At 55.7% G+C, this 22,769-nt stretch overlaps 3 protein-coding genes across 5 annotated transcripts in view; all 3 read left to right on the forward strand.

The window, feature by feature from the left end:
• The window catches only part of SUGP1 (SURP and G-patch domain containing 1), a 29,631-nt gene extending 27,345 nt beyond the window's left edge, over positions 1-2,286 (forward strand). For all 3 annotated transcript variants that reach the window (XM_007195424.2, XM_007195425.2, XM_028162198.2), the window contains 4 exons: positions 238-344; positions 1,176-1,321; positions 1,667-1,796; positions 2,095-2,286. In XM_007195424.2, coding sequence (XP_007195486.1) covers positions 238-344; positions 1,176-1,321; positions 1,667-1,796; positions 2,095-2,121 — 410 coding nt within the window. In that variant the 3' untranslated portion in view covers positions 2,122-2,286. The remainder of the gene's footprint in view (positions 1-237; positions 345-1,175; positions 1,322-1,666; positions 1,797-2,094) is intronic.
• Positions 2,287-5,189: 2,903 nt separating this feature from the next.
• Positions 5,190-13,545, forward strand: TM6SF2 (transmembrane 6 superfamily member 2). Its single transcript, XM_007195426.3, has 10 exons — positions 5,190-5,400; positions 7,036-7,139; positions 7,548-7,645; positions 7,715-7,818; positions 8,204-8,286; positions 8,928-9,052; positions 9,235-9,336; positions 9,667-9,759; positions 10,427-10,546; positions 12,857-13,545. Exons 1-10 carry the CDS (start codon positions 5,306-5,308, stop codon positions 13,061-13,063), a joined length of 1,131 nt encoding a protein of 376 aa, XP_007195488.1. The 5' UTR covers positions 5,190-5,305; the 3' UTR covers positions 13,064-13,545.
• Positions 13,546-14,526: 981 nt separating this feature from the next.
• On the forward strand, positions 14,527-21,244 carry HAPLN4 (hyaluronan and proteoglycan link protein 4). Its single transcript, XM_057541786.1, has 5 exons — positions 14,527-14,614; positions 15,638-15,755; positions 16,033-16,395; positions 17,981-18,313; positions 18,704-21,244. The coding sequence occupies exons 1-5, from the start codon at positions 14,612-14,614 to the stop codon at positions 19,093-19,095; spliced, it is 1,209 nt and encodes a 402-aa protein (XP_057397769.1). The 5' UTR covers positions 14,527-14,611; the 3' UTR covers positions 19,096-21,244.
• Positions 21,245-22,769: the final 1,525 nt, after the last annotated feature.

Consider the following 22,769-nt stretch of genomic DNA (forward strand, 5'->3'; position numbering starts at 1 on the left):
TTGGGCAAGAGACTTGGCCTCTTTGTGCCTGTTTCTTCAGTGGTAAAAGGATGGTCCTCTGAGTGTTCACTGACGTTTGAACACGGAACACAAGGGCTGCATGGGAGAGCAGGGCTCGAGGTCTCAACCAGCTGCCTCGTTCCCCACGGCCCCAGACTCCCCCCCGAGACTCACACTTCTGCTGTGGGGCTGCCACACCCTCCTTCCTCCTCTCACCTTTACCCCATCTCTGGGCAGAATGGGCGGAGCAGCTGACGAAGATGGGCCGGGGCAAACACTTCATCGGAGACTTCCTGCCACCCGATGAGCTGGAGAAGTTCATGGAGACCTTCAAGGCCCTGAAGGTAGGCTGGGAGGGGCCCCAGGCACCAGCCCCGGCTGTGAGCCTGTGTAGCAGGCGGCCTGCGCAGTGTCCCAGCCCCTCCTGCAGCCTCCTCATGTGGCAGGCATCTGTGGTGGCCTGAGGGGCCCCCTCGCTCACAGGAGGAGTAGGGCCCTCTTGCCACGGGTGGCACCTGCTTATGACAGGTGCCATCTGCGTAGGGAATTAGAAAATAGCATCTTGGCTGCCGCTTTAGAAACATTTCCTGGGGCTTTAGGGAAATTCTGCTTCCAGTGGAGCCAATTAAATGCAGTTCACAGGCAAAGCATTTCTCAGGCAGACGCCCCCATGTGTTGGGCTCTCCAGAGTGAAGTTGTTCTTCGCATGCTGCCCTCATGCTCAAGAGGAGAGGGCTGACATAGAACATTCCACATAGTCTTGAGGGTTTTTGTAAAACTGCTTTGTACCACATAATCTCACCAATGAGATGGTCACCTCATGTGACCACAGCACTCTTTTTAGCACTCTGTGTAACAAATGGCTCTTGGAACATGGGATTTTTCTTCACTGATGAACCATTAATCTTTCTCATGGTGGACAAGGCCTGTGTGACCTGTCACCTTGCCCTCTTTGACTTGGCCACCAGGGAGCTCAGTACTGCTTCTGGCCCTGGGGCCTCTGAGAAGGGGCAGCTTGATCTCTTCTCAAGGAGTCTGACCTAGTGGTGGGGAGGCAGGTGGGCAGGTGGTCCCAGCGGCCAATGAGGCCATGTGGGGGGTGGGGTTTCAGGCCAGAGCTGGGACTAGGGATGGCTGCAGCCCTGGTGGATGACGGCTACCTCCTCCCCCTGCAGGAGGGCCGTGAACCTGACTACTCAGAGTACAAGGAGTTCAAGCTGACAATAGAGAACATCGGCTACCAGATGCTGATGAAGATGGGCTGGAAGGAGGGCGATGGCCTGGGCTCAGAAGGCCAGGGCATCAAGAACCCAGTCAATAAGTGAGTGTGGCCTCCAATGCCAGTGGGGAGGGGGGAGAGGAAAAGTCCCACACGGAGACATAGGCCCAGGGCCTGGGTCCAGCCCTATCACTGTGCTGGGAGTCAGGGATATGGACTCTGGTGGCTGGGCCGTCTTGGGCTCTCCATCTTCCCACAGTGCCAGGAGTGTCCCAGACAGATGTCACCCAGCCCAGCATAGCCCCCACATTGAGCTGCATTGGGGTGCTGCTGCTGAGCCCAGCCAGGGCGGGTGAGGCCTCCCTGCCCCAAGCTCGGGTCCCTCACCCCGCCTCTTGCCGGCACCAGCCTGCTCCCCGGCTCACACCACCCGTTGCCCCAATGCAGGGGGACCACCACGGTAGATGGTGCTGGCTTTGGCATTGACCGGCCAGCCGAGCTCTCCAAGGAAGATGACGAGTACGAGGCCTTCCGCAAGAGGATGATGCTGGCCTACCGCTTCCGGCCCAACCCCCTGGTGCGTGTGTCCCTATCCCCCTATATTGCTTGTGGCCGGGCCGCCGCAGTTCCTCCGCTGTAGGCGGATGGTGGTGCTGGTCACAGAAGTGTCCCTCCTTCCGCAGTCCAGCTAGGCTCTCCAGCAGACCCACCCCACCTCTCCACCTTGTTCGAGCTTGCCTCGCCTCCCCAAAGCCTGCCCTCCCTTCTAGAGGATGTGAGCTAGCTGCCCCCGCTAGGTTCTAGACGGGAGGAACTGCTAGCTCCGTTTAGCACAGCATAACCACCTCCCCTTTTATCTTTCTTGCTTCCCACAGAACAACCCCAGACGGCCTTACTACTGAGTATTCTGGAAAAATGCACAAATGTACTTTCCAAAAGACCGACCATTCCTGGACTGTGGAATGTTCCGGCCTGCTTTTCTGCCTGCCCTTCCCATTGTTGCGAGTGTCGTGCTGTGTATTAAAATCCCAGTGCTTGCCTGCCGTGGCAGCCTGGTCTTGCCATCACCAGAAAGCCCTCCTGTTCCTTAGCAGGGCCAGGCTGGACCGGTGGGGGCAGGACGCTGCTCTGAAGGCTGCGCAGCGCCAAGGAATCCTGGAAGACCACCTGGACCTTCTGTCTGCTTATGGGGTCCCCCATCGGCCTGGGTTGGAGTTGAGGGGAGGAGCTTTGGAGAGGGGAGGGTCGGCCAGCTGGCCAAGACCTGGCTGCACCTGGGCCAGGGGCATCAGGGACTCCCCTCCTAGCCTAGCCCTGCACTGCAGAAGGAGGCTGGGGAGGGGTCTCCAGGCAGGGCCCATTCCTCCCTCAGACCCACAAGGCAGGTGGACCCAGGGCACACCTGTGCCCCTCAACCTCTCTTGACACGTGGCATTGACAGGGCCCCCCCCCACACACACACGCACAACAAACCTCGCTAGCGATGGCTGCAGCCCAAGCTACTCTAGCTGCCCTGGGTCCTACAGGTATAGTGGACACACGAGTCCCTAGGGCTCGTGCCTTTGGGGGACAGCTTCATGGACGGATACACTGTACTAAGACATCACACGCCTCCTGGAGGAGGGGAGGCTATTGGGTAGCCCAGACCAAGGAGAGCTTGCCACATCTCCAGAGCCTGTGCCTCACACTTGTGCAGAAACCACACACTGGGGATCTTGTGCAACTGCAGCTGCTGAGTGAGCAGCTTGGGCAGGGTCTCGGAAATCTGTGAGCCATGCTTGGAGTAGCAGGGCCTGGCAAACTGAGGAGCCCCTACCTCTCATCCCCCTGCCACATACACGTACCCAGTAGGTCCTGCTCAACCCCTGTGAGCTCATGGGGTCTGAGGACTCAAGCTGGCGTCAGGCTCCTGGGCCAGCCTGCAGTTGACAAAGTCATTCAGCAAACAGCACTGACTGTGAGTCACATGCATGGGATTTGCCCCTGGGCACCCACAGTCTGCTGGGGCTGTGGCCATTAACCCCTAACACAATCTGAGACTGATAAATGCCATAAAGAGGAAGTGGGACCTATGGTGGCGGTGGCCTGGGGAGTGTCTCAGTGAGGGAGTTCAGGGTCTGGAAGTCTCGGCAGCAAACCCCTGGCTGGCGTGACGTACTACCCTGTTTCCCCACCATGGACGCTGTACCCAGGGTAGGGCAAGGGGGTGAGGTGGAGCCTGACCTGGGGGACCAGAGTCCTGAGCACAAGGGTATAGGTCTGGGCAGCCAGAGGTTCCAGTGATGGGGACCCTGGGCCTCGGTCCCAAACACCTAAGTCAAGGTCACCCCTCCATTTAATTCTCAGTGACCAGAAGGCTTGCCAGACTCAGACCACGGACTCTAGCCCCAGCCAGGGGGACAGTTGGAAGAGGAGGCTTCCAAATGCTGTGTGGGTGTGCAGGTATCTGCCAGATACAGGGTGCAAGGCCAGCCCCGTAGACAGAGCTGCACCAGATACCGCTGGCCCTCCAGGGGGAGAAGTGGGGCTGGTGGAGTGGCAGGGAGAACTCCCTGGAGGAGGGGACATTGGGGCCTGCTTTAAGGGGTGAGGGAATATGAGAGGGTCCATCTTGCAGATAGGAGAGAGGCATGTAGGGTATTGGCACCACAAGAATTGAGAAAAATCAAGAAATGAGGCTGGAGATTCAGATCAGCCCAGAGAAACCTGAGCTTCACTCATGAGCAACAGGCACCTGGGGAAGGAGGCTCTCAGGTCAGTGGCCAGATCATCTTGTCACCCAGGCTCAGAGATGGGACCCAACTGCCCCATGGAGAAGGGGCCCTGGCTGGCCCGGGTGGGAGTTGCGGGGATGTGAGGGTTAGAATTTCCCCCCAGGGGATTCCCTGGTGGTCCAGTGCTCTGGCCCTGGTTCAATCCCTGGTCGAGGAACTAAAATCCCGCAAGCCACATGGCACAGCCAGAAAAAAAAACAAAAACTGGGCCCCCTAGGGCAGGAAACAGGTGGGCACCGCTCACCCTGTTTCCTGCACCCACAAGTACCACGTGGGCAAGAATCCGAGGCTCGCTGGAGGGGTTGACAAAAAGCTGCCTCCTAATTCTCCACCCTGCAACCCCCTCCCTGGTCCAGCCCTGCCCCCTTGCATATGACCCCGAATGGAGCCCAGCCTCCTCCAGGCTGTTCAGAATGCTCCCAAGCCCACCCCACCTTGCTCCATGACCCCACCACCAACCCCAGCCTTCAGTGCCTCCTTTCTGCTGCTCATCCCCAAGCCTGAGCTATTTCTTCCCGCCAGGAGCACCATTACCAAACTCCTCACCAAACTGACTTCATCCCCGCTTTATCATCTCAGCCACCCTTTGGACCTCGCCCACATGAGCAGGGGTTCAGGCTACACGGAAGGAACACAGCAGAGAATCACGGAGTCCTTCAAGGTGTCCCCAACCCTGGGCCCTGACCGTCTGCCTTGAGTTGGCCCCCGGGACCAGTTAAAACTTCACATCTGGACACATGTTTAAATTTGTCTGTGGCCACCGCATGAAAACTCAAATCCAAGGGCACTTAAAGGGAACTCTGCACCCAAGCAGATGAGGTTCCTCTGTCAGTGCGCACATACAATGCCCACTTGATCCTGGGCTGGAGGGAGGTCTGCGGAATGTGGAGAGTTAAAAGGGTCCCCCTTTGGGGTCGAGGTTGAGGCTAGGATGCCTGTGCCTTAGGGTGAAGAAAGAAGTGCAGAACGAGGCCCGGGGAACGAATTCCCTTTGACTGAAGTGGCCTCCAGGACGCAGAAGCGGAAGCATCGTGAGGCATCGTGTTCTAGCATTAGTAGAGAGGGAAACCGGTTGGGCGACGGGGACTGCCACTGGGGACAGCGCAGAGTCCGGCAAGGCTATCAAGGCGGGGAGGGGCCACTGCGAGAGGGAGGGGCCTCGCAGGGCAGTCACAGCGGGAGCTCGAAGGGCAGTCACAGCGCGGGGGCGACCTTTGCGCAAGGCGGGGCCGAGCCGGGCTGGGTCCCTGGCAACTCCGCGCCTAGAGCCACCGCCGCGCAGAAACCAAGCCGGGGTCCCGGCACCGCCGCTATGGACATCCCGCCGCTGGCGGGCAAGGTCGCAGTTCTGTCGCTGGGCGCTCTCCCGTTGTCCTACGCGCTCAACCACGTCTCGGCGCTCTCGTAGTGCGTGCGGGGAGGGGCCGGGGCGGCCTCCTCGGGGGCTGCGGGGCTGGGCTGGGGTGTGGAGGGGGCGGGATGGAGGATGCGCGGGCTCCCACGAGCCCAGCGGCCCCGCGCCGCTCCGGCCCGCGAGGACAGGGGCTGGGTCAGAAGAACCCCCCCCCCCACCTCCAACCGGAAATCGCCTGCCAGCAGGCCCGGAGCTGTGTGCTGGAGCTGGGGTCGCTCCTGGGACTTTTGGGGCCTGGGGAGGAGGGACTTTGAGAAGCAGGGCCCCTAACAAGGCAGGGTTTTGGAGGGTTTCTGGTGTTTTCCCAGGCATGTGCCCAGCACAGGCTCCAGAGTCCCCAAGGGTCAAAGTATTGCCCCAGATAATGCCCCAGCGACCCGGCTCTTGCCACACACACGCTCTGCTGCGCCACCCCTACCAGACTGTCCCTCCATTGCCTGTCTCAGGCCTGGGACTTTTCTTCTCTTCAGGGCTGGCCCACCCTGTCCCTAGCCTCAGTTTCCCCTACATACCTCGACCTCTCCTGTCCCTATCTCCTAACCCTCGGCCTCAACCCTGTGGATCCAGCTACTGGGTACCAGGCAACCACAAGCCCCTCACACTCCCAAACCCAGCACAACCCAAGACATGGGGTAGAGGGAGTCTTGACTGTGGAGTTGGCTCCTTGGGTACAAATTACTGGCTCCATCCCCCTGGACCCTGAGTGAGCCAGGTTGCCCCAGGATCCTCAGTTTCTTCACTGTGTAATGAACATAATTCTAGAGCTTATCCCATAGTTACAGTTAGGGATTACAAATTGTGTGCCAAGATGCTGGTGTGGTCTCATGTGATTGCTATAATTGTCATGTTGGTTAGATGGGGCTGGGAATGGGGATCCTAGGGGTTAGAGGGGTTCAGGAGAAGGTCGGGGCCTGGAGAGAGTGTGGGGGGGAATGTGTGACCTTGGATATGTCTCCCACCCTCCCACCCTTGGCCTTGGTTTGCCAAGAGTTGGAGGCTGCCCAGAGACCTGGCTTCTATTATCTCTGCAGCTGGTTGACCTGCCTTATCAGGTTGATGGGAACAGATCAGGGCAGGGGTGGGGTGGAGTTGATGGAAATATTTGGACTTTACCTGAGGAGTCAGGAGCTTCAGACCATGAGGTGTACAGAGCTGAGCACTAGAGACCCTCTGGCAGGTGTGGGCACTGGGACTGGCCACAGAGGGTCTTGGAGCTGTTGAATGACAGAGCAAGCAAACTGTCACACACATCAGCAAGTGACTGGATAAATCATATAGTCAGAAGTGTTGACAGATGCTCTCTCTGTGCCTGGCCCAAGTCAGGCAATGATCCTTTCTGAGGAGTCAGGGAGGGCTTCCCTGGAGGAGGAGCAATGTAGCTGGGCCATGAAGGATGAGTAGGAGTTTGCCAAGTGGAAAGAAGACTTTTGGAAGGAGTTTCCAGAAGAGGGAAACAGCTGGGGCGAGAGCCTGGTGCTAGGAAAGGGGAGTTTCAGGGAATGGCTTTCCTGGACGGACAGATGCTTCAGCCTCCTCACCTGGAGCTTCCTGGAGTCTGCTCTTGCCCTAGGGTGGGGCAGGACCTCAGAATGGGCCTGGCCTCCCTGACTTGGTTTTCCTCTCCACAGCCCCCTGGGGGTGGTGTGGATGAGCGCCCTGATCCTGGGTCTGCTCTTCTTGGCTATATACAGCTTGTCCCGAAGTGACATCTACTATGACCCACTCTATGCTGGTGAGTTGGTGGGAGGGTCTTAGGGAAGAGAACTGTCTGGGCAAGGGCCTCCTCCATCAGACTGGCAGCCCTTGAAGGGCCTTCATCAGACTGGAGAACCTCAGAGACTGGAGAGCCCCTGCTGACTGGGGAACCTCAAGGGGACTCCCCCTTCTGACTTGGGACTCCTGAGTGCAGGGACAGTGCCTTTCCCATCAGCCTGGGGACCCCTAAAGGCAGGGACTGTGCCTCCCTCTGAGGCGGGCTGTGGGTCATGTGACTTGCGGGGTGGGGCCTGGGAGCAGGTTTGTGCAGAGGCTTTGCCCTGAAACTGGGTGGCCGGTCACCGACCTGCAGTCTCAGGCCCCGCCCGCACCTGGTCTGTGCCCCGCCCACACCCTGCCCATGCCCCGCCTACTCTCCCCGTAGTGTTCGCAGTCTTCTCCTTCACCTCCGTGGTGGACCTCCTTATCGCTCTCCAGGAAGATGGCTACATGGGGAGCTTCATGGCATTCTACACCAAGGAGGTATGTAGGGAGCGGTCTGGGATGCCCGCAGCCCTACTGCCCGTCTGAGCCCTGCACCTGCCCCTGCAGGGTGAGCCGTACCTGCGCACGGCACACGGGGTCTTCATCTGCTACTGGGATGGCATTGTTCACTACCTCCTCTACCTGGCCATGGCTGGTGCCATCCGTAAAAGGTGCGTGGGGTGGGCAGGGTGGCACCTGGACCCTGGGAAGGAGGTCGCGTCCTTAGGTGGGAGGTCCCAGGTCAGGATGAAGCCAGAAGTATCTGTAGGGGATATCAGGAAGCCTCTCTAGGGCTCTAGACAGGAGTGGCCAGGAGAAGGATCCAGGGAATATCACAGGTGTCAGTGATGGTCGGTTCTCTTCTCTACCACCCTGTGCCTGGGCAGACACTACTGTCCTTGGACAGAGTTCATTCAACTTCCTGTTGTCCCTTCTGTCCTGGGTGACACTGAAGGGATCCAGAGCTGGGGATCCCAGATTGGTCTCTGGACCCTGTCGGGGGCTCTGAGACTGGGGGACAGGGATCTACTGGTCACCCCTCCATCCCCTGCCCAGGAAGAGGTACCGGAACCTTGGACTCTACTGGCTGGGATCCTTCGTCATGAGCATCCTGGTGTTCCTCCCAGGAAACATCCTTGGTAAGGACTTGGCTCTGAGGAATCCTGTCTCCCTGGGCTGGGTCACTGCCCTGTGTCTGGAAGTTCCCAGTGGATCCTCCATACCCTCTCCAATGTCTGCAGAGGGCACCCTCCTCCCCACCACATGCCTCTCCATTCAGAGCCTAAGCCAGCAGCCTTTCCCCACCACTCCCCCATTTTCCTCTTGGAGGTGCGGAAGCGCATTCCATTTCCTCCCCAGCTAGCGGTTCCTGACCCCAGGGACTTGGCCCAGAATGCTCTTGACACAAGAAAGGAATTTTAAGGTGGATCCAGAGGGCAGAGTGAAACCTTTGTAGGTAGGTCTTAGGAGGCGGAGCAGAGAAGGCAGCCAGGGATGTGGGGATGGCTGTGCAAGAGGAATATCCAGGGTGTTTCTAGGGGGAGCTAAGAATAGCTGAAGTGTACGAGCCGTGTCCAGAAGGTAAATTGAGGCAGGCCAGGCTGAGGAGCGTGGACATCATCTTATGGGCACTGGGGAGTCAGACGTGTTAGGGCTGAGCTAGGATGGCATTTGTGAATCACAACTTCCAGCCAGGGGCTCTGACATGGCCCAGCTAAAGGATCCGGCCGGGCCTGGGAGATCCTCGCTGCGTGACACCCTGTCTCTCCTACCATGGCAGGCAAATACAACTCAGAGATCAGGCCTTCCTTTTTCCTCACCATCCCCTACTTGCTGGTCCCCTGCTGGGCTGGCTTGAGGGTCTTCAACCAGACCCAGGCACCAAGCTGCTGCACTCCCAACATGGTGAGTCCCTTGCCCCCAGATAGGCCTTGTGCCAAATGCCTGAATGTCCCCCATTTGAGTTGCTTCTGGTCAAAGACATTATCTCCTTGGAAAGATCTCCTTGGTCATTAGGGAAGAAGGGATGAGCCTTCATTGAGTGCCTGTTGGATACCAGACTTCTCATGCTGTTTCTCATGGGGCAGGTGGAGGAGGAGCAAAGAAAGGGCCTTCTGCAGCGCCCAGTTGACCTGGCCCTCATCATCTACCTCATCTTTGCTGCGTTCTTCACCTTCTTTCGGGGCCTGGTGAGTCTGCACTGGCCAGCCTACCTGCCTCCAACTCCCCGTCCCCAGCCCATCCCTCCCTCCTTTATCTTCATTATCCAGTGCAAAAAGGCCACTGCTCTCCCATCTGATCATCCAGGGAAGTTCATCGAGTCTAACCTGAGTGTTCCATCACAAAGCCCCATTCCCTGTAGCCTTCTCCCCAGCTCACATATCTGTGGATTCTCAGCCAGAGGAGAGAACCAAAGTTGGGGCAGGCCAGAGCAAGGGGTATGGGCCCCTCCTGGGAGGCCGGGGAAGGCTTCCTCTGGGAGGGATGTTTGAGGCTGTTGGTTTGTCTGTGGGCCCCAGGTGGTGCTTGACTGCCCCATGGATGCCTGCTTTGTCTACATCTATCAGTATGAGCCATACCTGCGGGACCCCGTGGCCTATCCGAAGGTGCAGGTGAGAGGGCAGATGGGAGGAGAGCGCCACAATCCTGCCGTGGTTAGGGATCTGCTGGGCCCCTTTGAAGCAGGTGCCAAAAACACAAGTCAAACTGGTGGAAGCACAAATGGAATTTATTGTCCTACCAAAAAAGTACAGATATTCTCTTCAGGTATGGCTGGATCCAGGAGCTCAAGGATAACTCTGTCTCTAGACTGTGTTTTCTTTGCATGTGCTCCACTCCCAGGTAGTGCCGTTGTGGTATGGCAGAGACAGCCTTGGGTAGCTCTAGGCTTCCATTCTTTCTACTTAGCCACCACAGAGGAGTGTGAGCCCTTAATTCCTCAGCTTAAGTATAAGTCTTAGGCAGGCTCTGATTGGCCAAGTTTAAATCACATGCTCATAGCTGATTTTTATGGCCAGGGGGCTGGGGTGTTCTGATTGGCCAGGCCAGGGTCACATGCTACTTCTGGAGTAAGGTGGGTGGGCTCAGTGTGTGGGAGTGGGATGGGTGGGGAAACCCAAGGGAAATAAAGGAGCAATTTGCACAGGGAAGGATGTGCAGAGAGCCCCAGTCTTGGGTGGGGTCTGAGGCTGGCCAGATTCTCCTTGGGGCCACCACCTGAGGGGTATCAGGAGACCCAACTGGGGCAGCCGCTCAATCCATCAGCTGTGTGCCCCCCAGATGCTGGTGAATATGTTCTACGTGCTGCCCTTCTATGGCCTGGCCATCTATGCCCTCATCTTTCCTGGCTGCTCCTGGCTGCCTGACTGGACCTTGGTATTTGCTGGAGCCATTGGCCAGGTGAGGTGGGGTGGAATGGGGTGGGGTGGGCCAGTGCATAGGGAAGAAAGTTTCTGCCTGCTCATTAATTGCTTTTGTGCTCACCCTGAGCAGGGTGATACTCGGCCCCTGACAGGCTCCACCCCCAGCTCAGTACCCCAGGATTCCCTAGCGTGGGGGAGAAAGAGCCAGACACAGACACCCCAAACCCATGAGGTTAGAACTGAATAGAGGGAGGTAGAGAGTCTGAGAGGGATTCCAGAGGGGGCAGAGTTCTTAGAAAAGGGGGCATAGGCTTTTTTTTTTTCTCTATTGTACTTTACTATTTATTTTTTAGTTTGTTGTGGCATGATTGTATATTCAAAGTACAATAAAAGAAAATACTCATTGTCTATTTCTCTTCTGGATATTATTATCATTGTTATTATTATTAGTTGTTTCATTAACGATGACTGTCAAAAATAATTTTGTTGTACAGAAGAGTGCTGTAAAAATCTCAGCCATCTATCAAAATTGCTAAGAATGTCTCATTTCCATCCAGCTCTTTAAAGGCAGAAGAACTACTCTTAACTTGGTTTCTTTCTTCTCTATATTTTGCTTTGGAAGCTGTGTTCTGAGTCCGAAAGCTCTGACTACCAATATTTAAAGTCAAGCTTTGGAGATATTTTTGCTATTTCAAAAGCTTTCTCATGCATAGGCTTTAAAAATTCTTACATGCAATATTTGGCTCTTTATTCCATCTGTAATTTATTTTTCTATGTGATGTGAAGGAAGAATCTGAAAATTATATGTTTCTCCTTATGATACTCAATGATACTCAGTATCTGAGGTATTAAAGAATTTGGAAGTATCTGACTTGACAAGTTCAAGAAATTGGAAACCTTATTTCAGGAGGAGGGAAATCTTCTAACATTGTAAACCAGAAGGACTGGACTGATCTTGCTGAGCCCCAGCTATCATCCTACTCTCTGTTTTTATTTTGTGTATTACTATCTAATTATAAAGGGTTATTATTAAGGGAGAATAGTAATTCAAGCATATTCAAGGCTTTGTATAGAAAATATCTTTACTCCTTTTAAACATAGATTTTACTTTTTGCATAGTTTTAGGTAGCAAGCCAGTTAGGACTGTTGAGAATTTCTGAAGCAAAGAAAATTTACATGAAGGAATGTTTTGGGCTTCATGAGGTTTCTGAACTCTAAACCCCTATACAGAAAAAAGGGCTTGGTTAACACTGTGCTAAGAGAGTTGACCAAACTTCAATTTGACTTCCACCTGAACTAGGTTGTAGTTTGTGTCAATAAAGATGACCCCAGCCCTCATGCTGAGTCTTTGCTCAAGAAAATGTGATCCTGCCAAACCACAAAATGTACACTGTCTAACCCACCTTGCCAAACCATTTTCAGTAATTTTTCCACTTACTCTTTTTGTAATTTTCCATTTCTTTTTTTTTCCAAATAAATGTTTCTTATTTTTGAGCTCTGGAAAGATATTACTTTTTTTTTTGAATTTTTGAATTTTATTTAATTTATTTTTTTATACAGCAGGTTCTTATTAGTTATCCATTTTATACATATTAGTGTATATATGTCAATCCCAATCTCCCAATTCATCACACACACCCCCGGGGGCATAGGCTTTGAAGTATGGGTATGAGTTCTTCAGGCAGGGAAGGGCATTCCAGGAATGGGAACAGCATAAGGAAATGCACAGAGGGGGACAGTGATTTAGAGACCCATAACGTGGGTAAAGGCAGAGACAAGATAAATTGACAGCTAGATGCTAAGGGCTTTGAACTCTGGGCTTGGGGGCTTGTGCTGAGAACAATGGGGAGCTGTAGAAGGTGTTTGAGCAGTGGAGGGCCCAGTCAGAGCTGGGGGCATGTTTCTGGGTTTCTGATGGGAAGTGATAAAGGCTGGGCCCTGGCCAGGGCAGTGGGACCAGGGGAACATCCATTAGATATATTATTATTTTATCGATTAGGGGTAGAATTGAGAGGATTTGTATCAAGGCTGCCTGGGGTGGGGAAGACCAGGAGGAGGAGCTGGACTCAGGGCAGAGAAATAGGGTGCAGGGTCCAGCAGACAGAGTGAAGATCGTTCTGGTTAGGCAGCTGGGGAGAGGCTTACAGATAGATGGATGAGGATAGACAGGACATGTGAGGATAGGGATATTTAGAGACAGATGGATTGAAGAGGGGAGACAGGTAGGTCAGCAGAGCCAGCGAGATAGGGATGGGGACATTTTGAGCTCCACAGGGTGGGATGCTGGTGATGCTGGGACTTGTTCTCTCCTGGTCTGTGACATCCATCCTCCCTTTTTGGCCACCAGGCACAGTTCTCACACATGGGTGCTTCCATGCACCTGCGCACGCCCTTCACCTACCGTGTGCCTGAGGATGCCTGGGCCAGCTTCTTCATGTGCAACCTACTGTATGCTCTGGGGCCCCACTTGCTGGCCTACCGCTGCCTGTGGAGCCCTGCCTTCTTCCTACGCCCGCTTCCTGGCCCCCCAGCCCACCATGAGAAGCAGTACTGAGGGGGCCATGGGACTCCCCAAGATCCTGTTTACATAACCAGCTGGCCCTGCCCCTGGAAGGGTGGGTTGGGTTTTTTAGAGGCAGGACGTGTGTCTCTGGGTGCCTTCAGTCCTGGCTATGGTGATTTCAGGGTGGGATGGGGGGGCCCAAGGTCCAGGTGTTCCAGCAGAGAAGGCCACGGCCATGCTCAGCTGTCACCTCACCTAAACTCCACACTGGCACCCTCCCGGAATTTATCCATCATCCCCCCATGGATCCTTTCAGTAAAATTCCTTTTGACGCATAAAATGTTGCTCTGAGTGTTTCAGGGGGCAGGGGCAAGGGACCCTCTCCTCCAAACCCACGAGGGCCCACTCATCACTGCCAGCATAACCATCAGGAGCTGGAGGTGCCGGAGAGCAGAAGTCTACCTCTGGTTGGTGTGCCCAGCCCCATTTTCCAGGTAGGGAAAACCGAGGCTCAAAGAGGACCAGAGACCTGCCTGAGGGCACAATCAGGAGAGAAGGGTCCAAAGTCTAAGCTCCACCAATAAATTCTAATAACTAACAGTGTGGCACAGTTATTAAGCACCTACCATATACCAGGCCAATGGCTAACTTCACATGCTACATGCTGGGTCTCACCGCATATTCCAGATGGGGAAACTGAGCCTGCGGGAGATGAATGTCCTGGTCCGAAGTCATGCCTCCTGGATGCAGCTGAGTTAGGCAACGAGCCCCAGCCCCTTCAACCACAGAGCCCATAACCCTGCCTCTGCTGTCTGACTGGCTTATATTTGGGGGAAACTGAAGCTGGGGAGGCAGCCAAGAAGTTGGGAGAAGGGCTCATTGCCTCCTGGTTTGATTTTTGAACTTGAGTGAGGGTCCAGGTTCAGGGGTAACTCCTGCCCAGACCACTCTGGGTCAGGGGGTTGATCCGCCTGCTCCCTGCCCTTACTAACACTTATTAGGCACCTATGTCTAGCCATTAGATCTTCACGAAAGACCCAGCACTCCATATCTCAGATGTGGAAACTGAGGCATAGAGTGAGGGACAGAGTCCCTCTGCAGAGCGTGTGATTGTTGTAGGGCCCGCATCCCACAGAGTGAGCACCCTTTGGCTGCCGGGGCCCAGGACGCTTTGATGGTCACCCAGTGACAGATGGGAAAACGGAGACGTGCAAGCCAAGCCCCTTTCCCAGGTTACTCAGCCCCCCTGCCCACGCAGGGCATCATCAGGCCCCCCACTTCCTCCATTTTAAAGAGAGTTAAACTGAGACCCAGAAAGTTTCCTCCGGTGGCCCAAGGTCAGCCAGCAGGGAGGCTGGGACCTGGCTCTGAACTCACTGTTCAGGGCAGTCCTTCCTCCATCTGTGCCCATCATCACCTCTCCCCCAGCAGGCGCCACCACGTCCCCTTTAACGCCCCCCCCCCGTCCACCTCCCTCCTCCCCTTGCAGGCAGACGCCGGGATTGCGCCGCCTGCAGGGACCTGCCCAGTCCTTCCTGGGTGTGTGGGGAGCGCAGTCCCGGCACATAGGGGCCGCTGGTCGGGGGCCGCACCGGCAGGATGGTGAGTGGGGCTATGGGTTCGGTAGGTCCTTCTCTGGGATTCTGTCTCTGTGTCTCTGATCTACATCCCGCAGTGTTTCTCTCTTCAGTCCCTCTCTCCGTCTCATCTCTCCCATCTCTCTCTGTCTCTCACCTTGTATCTCTTTCCCTCCCACTCTCTCCCTCTCTGCTTCTCCTTTTCTTATTCTATGTCTCTCCCTACTTTTCTCTCCCTCTTTTTTTTTTTTTTTTTTTGGGTCCCTTTTCTCTCCCTCTCTCTGAGTCTCTGTCTCTCCCTACCCCCTTGTCTCCCTCTTCTCTGTGTCTCTTTCCCTCTTGCTCTCTCTCCTTTCTCTCTTTCAGTCTCTCCCTCTCTACCTCTGTCTCTCTCCATCTTTCCTTACTCTTCTCCGTGTGTCCCTCTGGCACTCTCTTCTCTCTCTCCCTTTGTATCTCTGTCCCTCTCCATCTTTCCTTCCTCTGTCTGTGACACTTTCCTTCTGTCTCCATCTCTCCCTGCCTTTCTCTCTGTCTCAGTCTCTTTCCCTGTCCTCGCCCTCTTTCTGTGCGTCTCCCCCGCTCTGCCTCTACCACCCGTTCGCCCTGCCACCCCCACCTGCACGGGTTTGCTGCAGTCTCCTGGCGCGCGGATAACCTTGCCGCTGCCGCCGCTCCAGCTCCTCTGCTCCTCCCCCCTCCTCCCCAGTCCTCGGCCTGGGCCAGAAAAGAGAGAGAGAGAGAAGGGCGCGGGGCTCCGAGGCTCTGGTGTTGGGGTCAGGGGGTCAGGTGGGTTGCCCGTGCAGAACTAAGGGAGAGTGTGTCCAGGGGCGTGGGCTTTGCCCGAGGGCAAGTGTGTGAGATCCTGGGAGAGTGGGGGTGGGTGGGAGGGTCTGCTAGCCTTCTCCTTGGGGGGGTCCTCCGGGATCCTGGCTGGGCTGGGGACCTGGGCATGTAAGAAGTCCTCGCCGCGGGAAAGGAAGGCCAGGGAGTTAGTCTTCTGAAAGGCAAAGGCCAGGAGGCTAGACTGAGCGCTCCGTGCCACCAGGTGTGTGCTCCGGCGGCCCTCGGTCGCGGGGCGCTCTGGGCAGCTGCATGGGGAGTCCTGCTGCTCACCGGCGCCGCGGAAGCGGAGCACGGCCGGAAGAAGGTCGTGCACGTGCTGGGTGAGTCAGGGCCGTGGAAGCGGATCTTGCCCCGCAGAAGCCGTGGCCAAGTAGGATCACCAGGGTGCATGGAACAGGGAGGACGGAGGGTGCTGGGCGGTCCTGATGGCCACAGTCCCCGCCCCCTCCCTAGTCCCCTTACGGAGCCCCTTTACCCTTCTGATCTCCTGATCCTCACCCAAGTTTTCTTCCCACATCCCTTTCCCTGGGTCCCCCTCCCCAGATTCCCCTGCCCCGCCCCTAGAACCTCTTCTTAACCCTCTTTGGTTGCCCATAGAAGGGGAGTCGGGCTCGGTGGTGGTGCAGACAGCGCCGGGACAGGTGGTCAGCCACCGGGGTGGCACCATCGTCTTGCCCTGCCGCTACCACTACGAGGCAGCCGCCCACGGCCACGACAGCGTCCGCCTCAAGTGGACCAAGGTGGTGGACCCGCTGGCCTTTGCCGATGTCTTCGTGGCGCTGGGTGCCCAGCACCGGGCGTTTGGCAGCTACCGCGGGCGGGCTGAGCTGCAGGGCGATGGGCCCGGGGATGCCTCCCTGGTTCTCCGAAACGTCACGCTGCAGGATTATGGGCGCTATGAGTGCGAGGTCACCAACGAGCTGGAGGATGACACTGGCATGGTCAAGCTGGACCTGGAAGGTGACTAGCCTGTGGGCAGGATGAGGCTCATTTCTCAGGGAGAAGAGAGGAGGGTATTGCAAAGGACAGAAACCAAATCAAGTTGGCCTGAAGGAATTCAGCGGCTTGGTGGGGTAGGATAATGGTTCTGATCTGGGGTGATTTTGCTACCTGGGGATATTGGCAATATCTAGAAGTAGGTTGTGGTGATATAGTGGGTAGAGACCAGGGATGCTGTAAACAGCCCACAACACACAGGACAGTCTCCCCACAGCACAGAATAATCCAGTCCAAAATGTCAATAGTGAAGACATTGGGAAACCCTTTGGTAGGATCCAAGCACAGTGAGATCCAGGCATTCACATCATGTCAGAAATCCTTCCTTCAGCTCTGTTTCCCTGGGTGGGCTTTCCTTGGACAAGTTTCCCCTGATGGAACCAAAAAGTAGTGCCAGGCTTCCACCCTCCCAGCTTGGCAATTGATTTCCTAGGAGTGCTAGCTAGAGTCCCAGAGTTGTCCTTCATTGGCCCAGCTTGAGTCATTTGCCTATCCATGGGCCAATCACTGTGCCTGGGAGATGGGATGCTCTGATTGGCTGACTGTGGAGCTGGGAAGTAGGGTTTCTATCTGAAGAATTCCATCCCATGTGGTTTGCCTTCTGCACTCCACCTCAGTAAGATGCTAGAGAGATTTCAGAGCCCTCACTCGCTGAACTTCCCAACAATAGCGAATAACAACAACAATAATAGAAGCAGCTCTCTTTTATTGGGTGTTTTCTATGTGCCAGGAGCTTGGTTGAAGACCTCTCTGAGCTTTCATTTAATTTTCCCAAAAACCCTGAGGGAGATGGTATTACTCACAGAGGGGCAACTGGCTCAGAGAGGTTAGAGCCTTGACCAGGGCCCATAACAGTGAGTGGCAGAGCCAGGACTGGAAATCTAGTCTGTCAGGCTCCAGCTCTTCTCTCTGGCTCCTGTTTGATCCTTCCTGCATCTGCTGAGAGAAGCATCTGCACCTGCACCCCCAAGGTCCACCCCACAAACACAGACACACAGAACGCTAGTGAGCTGAGATGACTGTGATTCCGATGAGGGACGAGTTATAAGAACTGAAGGTAGAAGGGAAACCAATGGGAATTGTCCTGGACAATGCTGGAGATCAAAGAGGTCTTTGCCCAGGGTCAAACTTTCGTGGGCTCCCAGTGTGAGGGAGTCAGTTTTGTGGGCTCAGGATTTGACAAGAAGGAAGGTCCTGATGCTGGAAGAATGTCAGAAGCACGTAGAACTGAATGGAGGGTTGTGGGAGCTGGGTTTTGAAGGATGAATAGTAGTTCGACAGGTGGAAAGGTGGAAAGAACATGAACAAAAGCCTCCAGTGGTGGAAAGGAGGTGGACATGATTAAGTATGTCAAGGGGGAGGGTCAAGTGAATCCCAAGCTTAAGGCAAAGGTATGAGGGGTGTGAACTGGGGAAAGGCATGGTCAGCTCTGAGGCCATAGTGAGGGATGGCCTGAAAGGTCTAGGTGGAAGAGTCACACGGCACCACAGATGTCAGGTAGGTGGGTGAGAGTTGGGGGGTCCGAGCTGACCCTCGTGTATCCTCTCAGGCGTAGTCTTCCCTTACCACCCGCGTGGAGGCCGCTACAAGCTGACCTTCACGGAGGCGCAACGCGCGTGCGCTGAACAGGACGGCATCTTGGCGTCGGCTGAGCAGCTGCACGCGGCCTGGCGCGACGGCCTGGACTGGTGCAACGCGGGTTGGCTGCGCGACGGCTCCGTGCAGTACCCGGTGAGCCAGCCTCGGGAGCCCTGCGGCGGCCTGGGCGGGGCCGGGAGCGCCGGGGCTGGCGGCGGAGCCTCGGGGGGTGTGCGCAACTACGGCTACCGCCAGAACGCCGAGGAACTCTACGACGCCTTCTGCTTCACATCCAACCTCCCGGGTGCGTAGGCTCCACCCCTGGGAGGAAGGTCCTGCCCTCCGCTGGCCCGGGCCCCGCCCCGCGTATGAGACCCCACCCCCACACAGGTACCCCTCCCTCTCAGACTCTTTCCCACTCCGCCCAGGTCTCTCTCCCTGTTCTTCCTCTCCACAACCGCCCTCGGGGGTCCGAACCAGGAGATGCCGTCCCTAGTACTGCCTAGGCACGGCAATCAAACATCGCCTGGCACCAGCACTGCTCTAGCCGAGGCTGTGGTCCCGGGGTGCAGGGGAGGGGGTGTTTCTGAGCCCTGAGGCTGAGGTCCTAGGCTGCAAGCGGGAGAGTGTCCTGAATCCCGAGGAAGCCGGGTCCCAAGAGCGGCCCTAACCACTTCTCCCCATCCCCCGGCAGGGCGCGTGTTCTTCCTGAAGCCGCTGCGGCCCGTGCCCTTCGCGGGAGCAGCGCGCGCGTGCGCGGCGCGCGGAGCGGCTGTGGCCAAGGTGGGGCAGTTGTTCGCCGCGTGGAAGCTGCAGCTGCTGGACCGCTGCACCGCAGGCTGGCTGGCGGACGGAAGCGCACGCTACCCCATTGTGAACCCGCGCGCGCGCTGCGGCGGCCGCCGGCCAGGTGTGCGCAGCCTTGGCTTTCCTGACGCCACGCGCCGCCTCTTCGGCGTCTACTGCTACCGCGCGCCTGGTGCACCGGACCCGGCACCTGGTGGCTGGGGCTGGGGCTGGGCCGGAGGCGGCGGGTGGGCTGGAGGCGCGCGAGACCCCGCCGCCTGGACCCCGCTGCGCGTCTAGGCCCGGGCCGTGGACCGCTGGGGCGCTTGGCGGCTGGCCGAGTGCCCTACGGCCACTTGGAGATGGACCACACCCCTGGAGACTGGCCATGCACCCTGCGGTGCCCTGCAAGTTGACCAGGCTTCCTGCGGTCTTTAAACCCTGGCCACACCCTCTGAGGTCCCCAGAGTCTGGCCAGTCCCGGGAGCCAAGTCCCCTGGAAATCGACCAAGCCCCGCCTCTCCTGGACAGTGGATTCCTCTCCTCTCCCGACTTTCTCCAGGAGACAGGGCACACCCTCTGAGAACCACTGGAGACCAACAGAACCCGAGGTCTCCTGAACACTGGGAACGTCTCGCGAGGTCTTCTGGAACTACCCCCAAGGTCGCCTGGAGGCTGGACCCCCGGGATTATCTGGAGACTGGGCACACGTCCTATGCATCTCCCTGGAGACTGAAGATTGGTCCCCTAAGGTCACCCGGACACTGAACTCTCCTCCCTATCACCTGTAGAGAAACCAGAAACCTCAGAGTTCGTCAGTTGACCATGCCACCGTGGTCACATGAAGACTGTGGGCTCCTGTCCTCTCCTCTAGGGTGACCTGGAGTTTGGTTACTCCCATTTCCCCCCCCTTCTCCCACGAGTCCCCCAGTTTCCATAGTAACAGGCCGTGTCCCCAGGTAACTGTGGAGAACAGCTCCGCCCCTCCAGTTTCAGGGGAGACCACACTTGTCTGTCACTATTAAGACAGACTGACACGCCCCAGCTGGCTCGCATTACTGGCAGCTGTGGCCCATCCCTTAGGTATCTCTCTGAGGGAGCAAATCCGTCTTCACCTGATGGGCCCTTTCCTGGCTGTCACCTAAGAGACCATCTCCCAGGCCCAGAGACCCATAAAATCTATGTCATTCACTATGGAGAGAAGCTGCCCCACTTCCCATTGTTACCAAGGCGACCAGCCCAGCTTCTACCTGTCACCTAGAGTCACACAGCCCTTCCTTCATCAGTCACACCCATGGAGTTAGTGCCTCCCTCCTCCAGCTGTAACCATGGACACCGCACGTTTCCTATCTCACCCACCTTCACCCCAGAGACCTACAACTTCACTCCCGCTGTCCTCACCCTGACCAACAGCCATGGAAACCACCCTCTCCCCTAACTGTCCTGAGAGTGACCCAACATTCGGTTCTCCAGCTCTCACCATGGAAACAGGCTGCTCCCTTCTGCGGGACGCCTCAGCTCCTTGCTACCCTCCAAGCTCCGCCCCCAAGCGGCTTGGACCCCCCCCCAGCTGTTGCCATGGAGACTACACTCCGGTGTCTGAGGTAACAGAACACCTGTCCCCCTAGGCTTTCCCTTGTCGGTAGGGCCCGCCCCTCCAAACTGTCACCATAGAGACTGTCAACGTCGTCCCCAGGACAACTGACTTCCCAGTTCTCAGGAACTTCTTACCATGGGCCCGAACTGTGCCCCATAGGGCTTAATGGCTGCCCCTTCACCAGATGGGCCCAGCTCCAGGCAGCGTCTCAGACCCAGGTGGACTTCTGGAGCTGCTGGATATCCTCCGTTTGCACGCTAACTATATCCCAGACAACAGCTGTGCACGAGACACCCTTGCAGCACCCAGGTGAACAAACTGAGGCTCTGGCGTGCCCCTACCCTTTGTGCTATGCAAGCACTAGGCTCCCGCTTCCTCTCTGAGACCACATCCCCGTTCTCACTGAGTTCCTCTCTCCTTTTCTAACTTCCCTCCACCCACATTTTCCTTCTTAGAGATCCAGGAGAGGTTGAATTGTCTTTAAACCTCAAAATCCTCTCTGAGCTCCAGGTTCTAAAGGGCAATTTGTGCTAAGAAGTCAGGACCCAAACTCCCCAGTGTTAATAGCTAGCTCAGAGAGACTGTCCACGAACAAGGCCACCCCAGCTTTTGGAGACCCCAGTTTCGAGGTCTTGCCTGGAGTGGCACTGCGGTCCCTCCTGGAGCCCTCCATATTGTCACATCCATCTCCAGGAAACCCATCTGTGGGTTTTGGAACCAGATATGCCTGGGTTCGAATCCTGCCTCTATGACCAAGTGACAAAACCCCTGATCCTATTTCCTCCTCTGTATCAAGGCTGTTCTAAGGTCCCAGTGAGTGCAAAGTGTACAGCAGGGGCTCAATAAATTTTTTTTTTTTTTTGATGAATGAGAAAATGAGACAGCTCGTGGGTAGTTACTTCAAAAATGCACTTTGGTGGACAAAATGTTTTTCAGCTGTGGGTGCTTGGTGACGATTCGGTTGGGAAGCGTCTCCTCTCATTCCTCAAGACCATTCCCTCTCCCTAATCTCTCTCCCCTCCCTTCCCTCCCATCATCTTTCCCTCTGTCCCTTGAGCCACCTCCCATGGGTCTGGCCCTTCTCAGCCTTGTCCTAATTGGGTCACTAACCAATCCAGTGATTCCTCTCAGTCCCCTGGGAATGAAGTGTGTGAAACTGGGTGTTGAGTTCCTGCATCAGGAAGGCAGAGAAGTTGCAAATTTTCCCTGGGGTGGGTGTGGAGGTCAGGGTAGGGAGAGTGTGGGCCTAGGAGTATTGAAAGTTTCAGGCATACAAAGAAAGGGAGAAGAGAAAAAAAGGGTAAACGTCTGATATGGTTGTAGAAGTGGGATGGTCGATTTAACTGCTCATGCTTCAATGACAGATGGGACACAACTCCTAGAGATTCCAACCACTCATCTGAAGCCAGGGTCCAGTCCCTTGGTTAGACTGCCTTGGGCTCCAGCTGTGCCTTAGCTTCCTTGACTAGAGGAATGGTAGGGGCATTTTTCTGGAGATGAGTGCATGAGATTTCTTTCATCCCACCTTTTCCCTGCTGACATCCTTTCTCCCTTCCATGGGTTCCAGCATCCTGATTTTGCCTCGGGTATGTAGGTTTCCCTCCTCTCATTCTGTGAGTCAGAGGGGCTGACTCCACTGGGCAGTGAGTGCTGTGGCTCATCTTCCTGGGCAACCCTAATTGGTCCAGGGGTGGACATGGACCCAGGCAGACCAATGAGACTGCCTGCGATTTTGATGGACCAATAGGACCAAGGGAACCCTCTTTCTGCTGGGTCTCTGCACTGTTGGAGTGGAGGTCTTCGAGGGTCCACCTGGAGGAGACCTAAGGATGGCAACCAGGGTAGAGCCACTCCTGAAGCTAGTTATTCAGAAAAATGTCTCACTCCTGTCTTCCAGCACCCAGGGCACTTCTCAGAGACATCTAAAATTTCTTACATGTCCTTCAAAAGATGTTTCATATTCATTCAATCAAACATGCATATATTGTTTTCCCCCCACTTCTACACAAATGAAAATATGCAACATATATTTTTTATGTTGTAAAACTTCACATAATATGAAATTCACCATTGTAAACATTTAAAAGTCTTCAATTTAGTGTCATTTAGTACATTCCCAGTGTTGTTCAACCATCACCCCTATCATTTTCATCACCCCAAAGAAAATCCCATACTCATTAAGCAATCACTCTCCATTCCTCCATCCCCACTCCATGCCCTGACAACTGTTTTTTGTTTTTTTTTTTAATTAATTTATTTTTATTTTACTTATTTTTGGCTGTGTTGGGTCTTCGTTTCTGTGCGAGGGCTTTCTCCAGTTGCGGCGAGCGGGGGCCACTCTTCATCGCGGCGCGCGGGCCTCTCACTATCGCGGCCT

The sequence above is a fragment of the Balaenoptera acutorostrata genome, chromosome 2 (genome assembly GCF_949987535.1).
Source record: "Balaenoptera acutorostrata chromosome 2, mBalAcu1.1, whole genome shotgun sequence".
In the NCBI taxonomy this organism is placed as follows: domain Eukaryota; kingdom Metazoa; phylum Chordata; class Mammalia; order Artiodactyla; family Balaenopteridae; genus Balaenoptera; species Balaenoptera acutorostrata.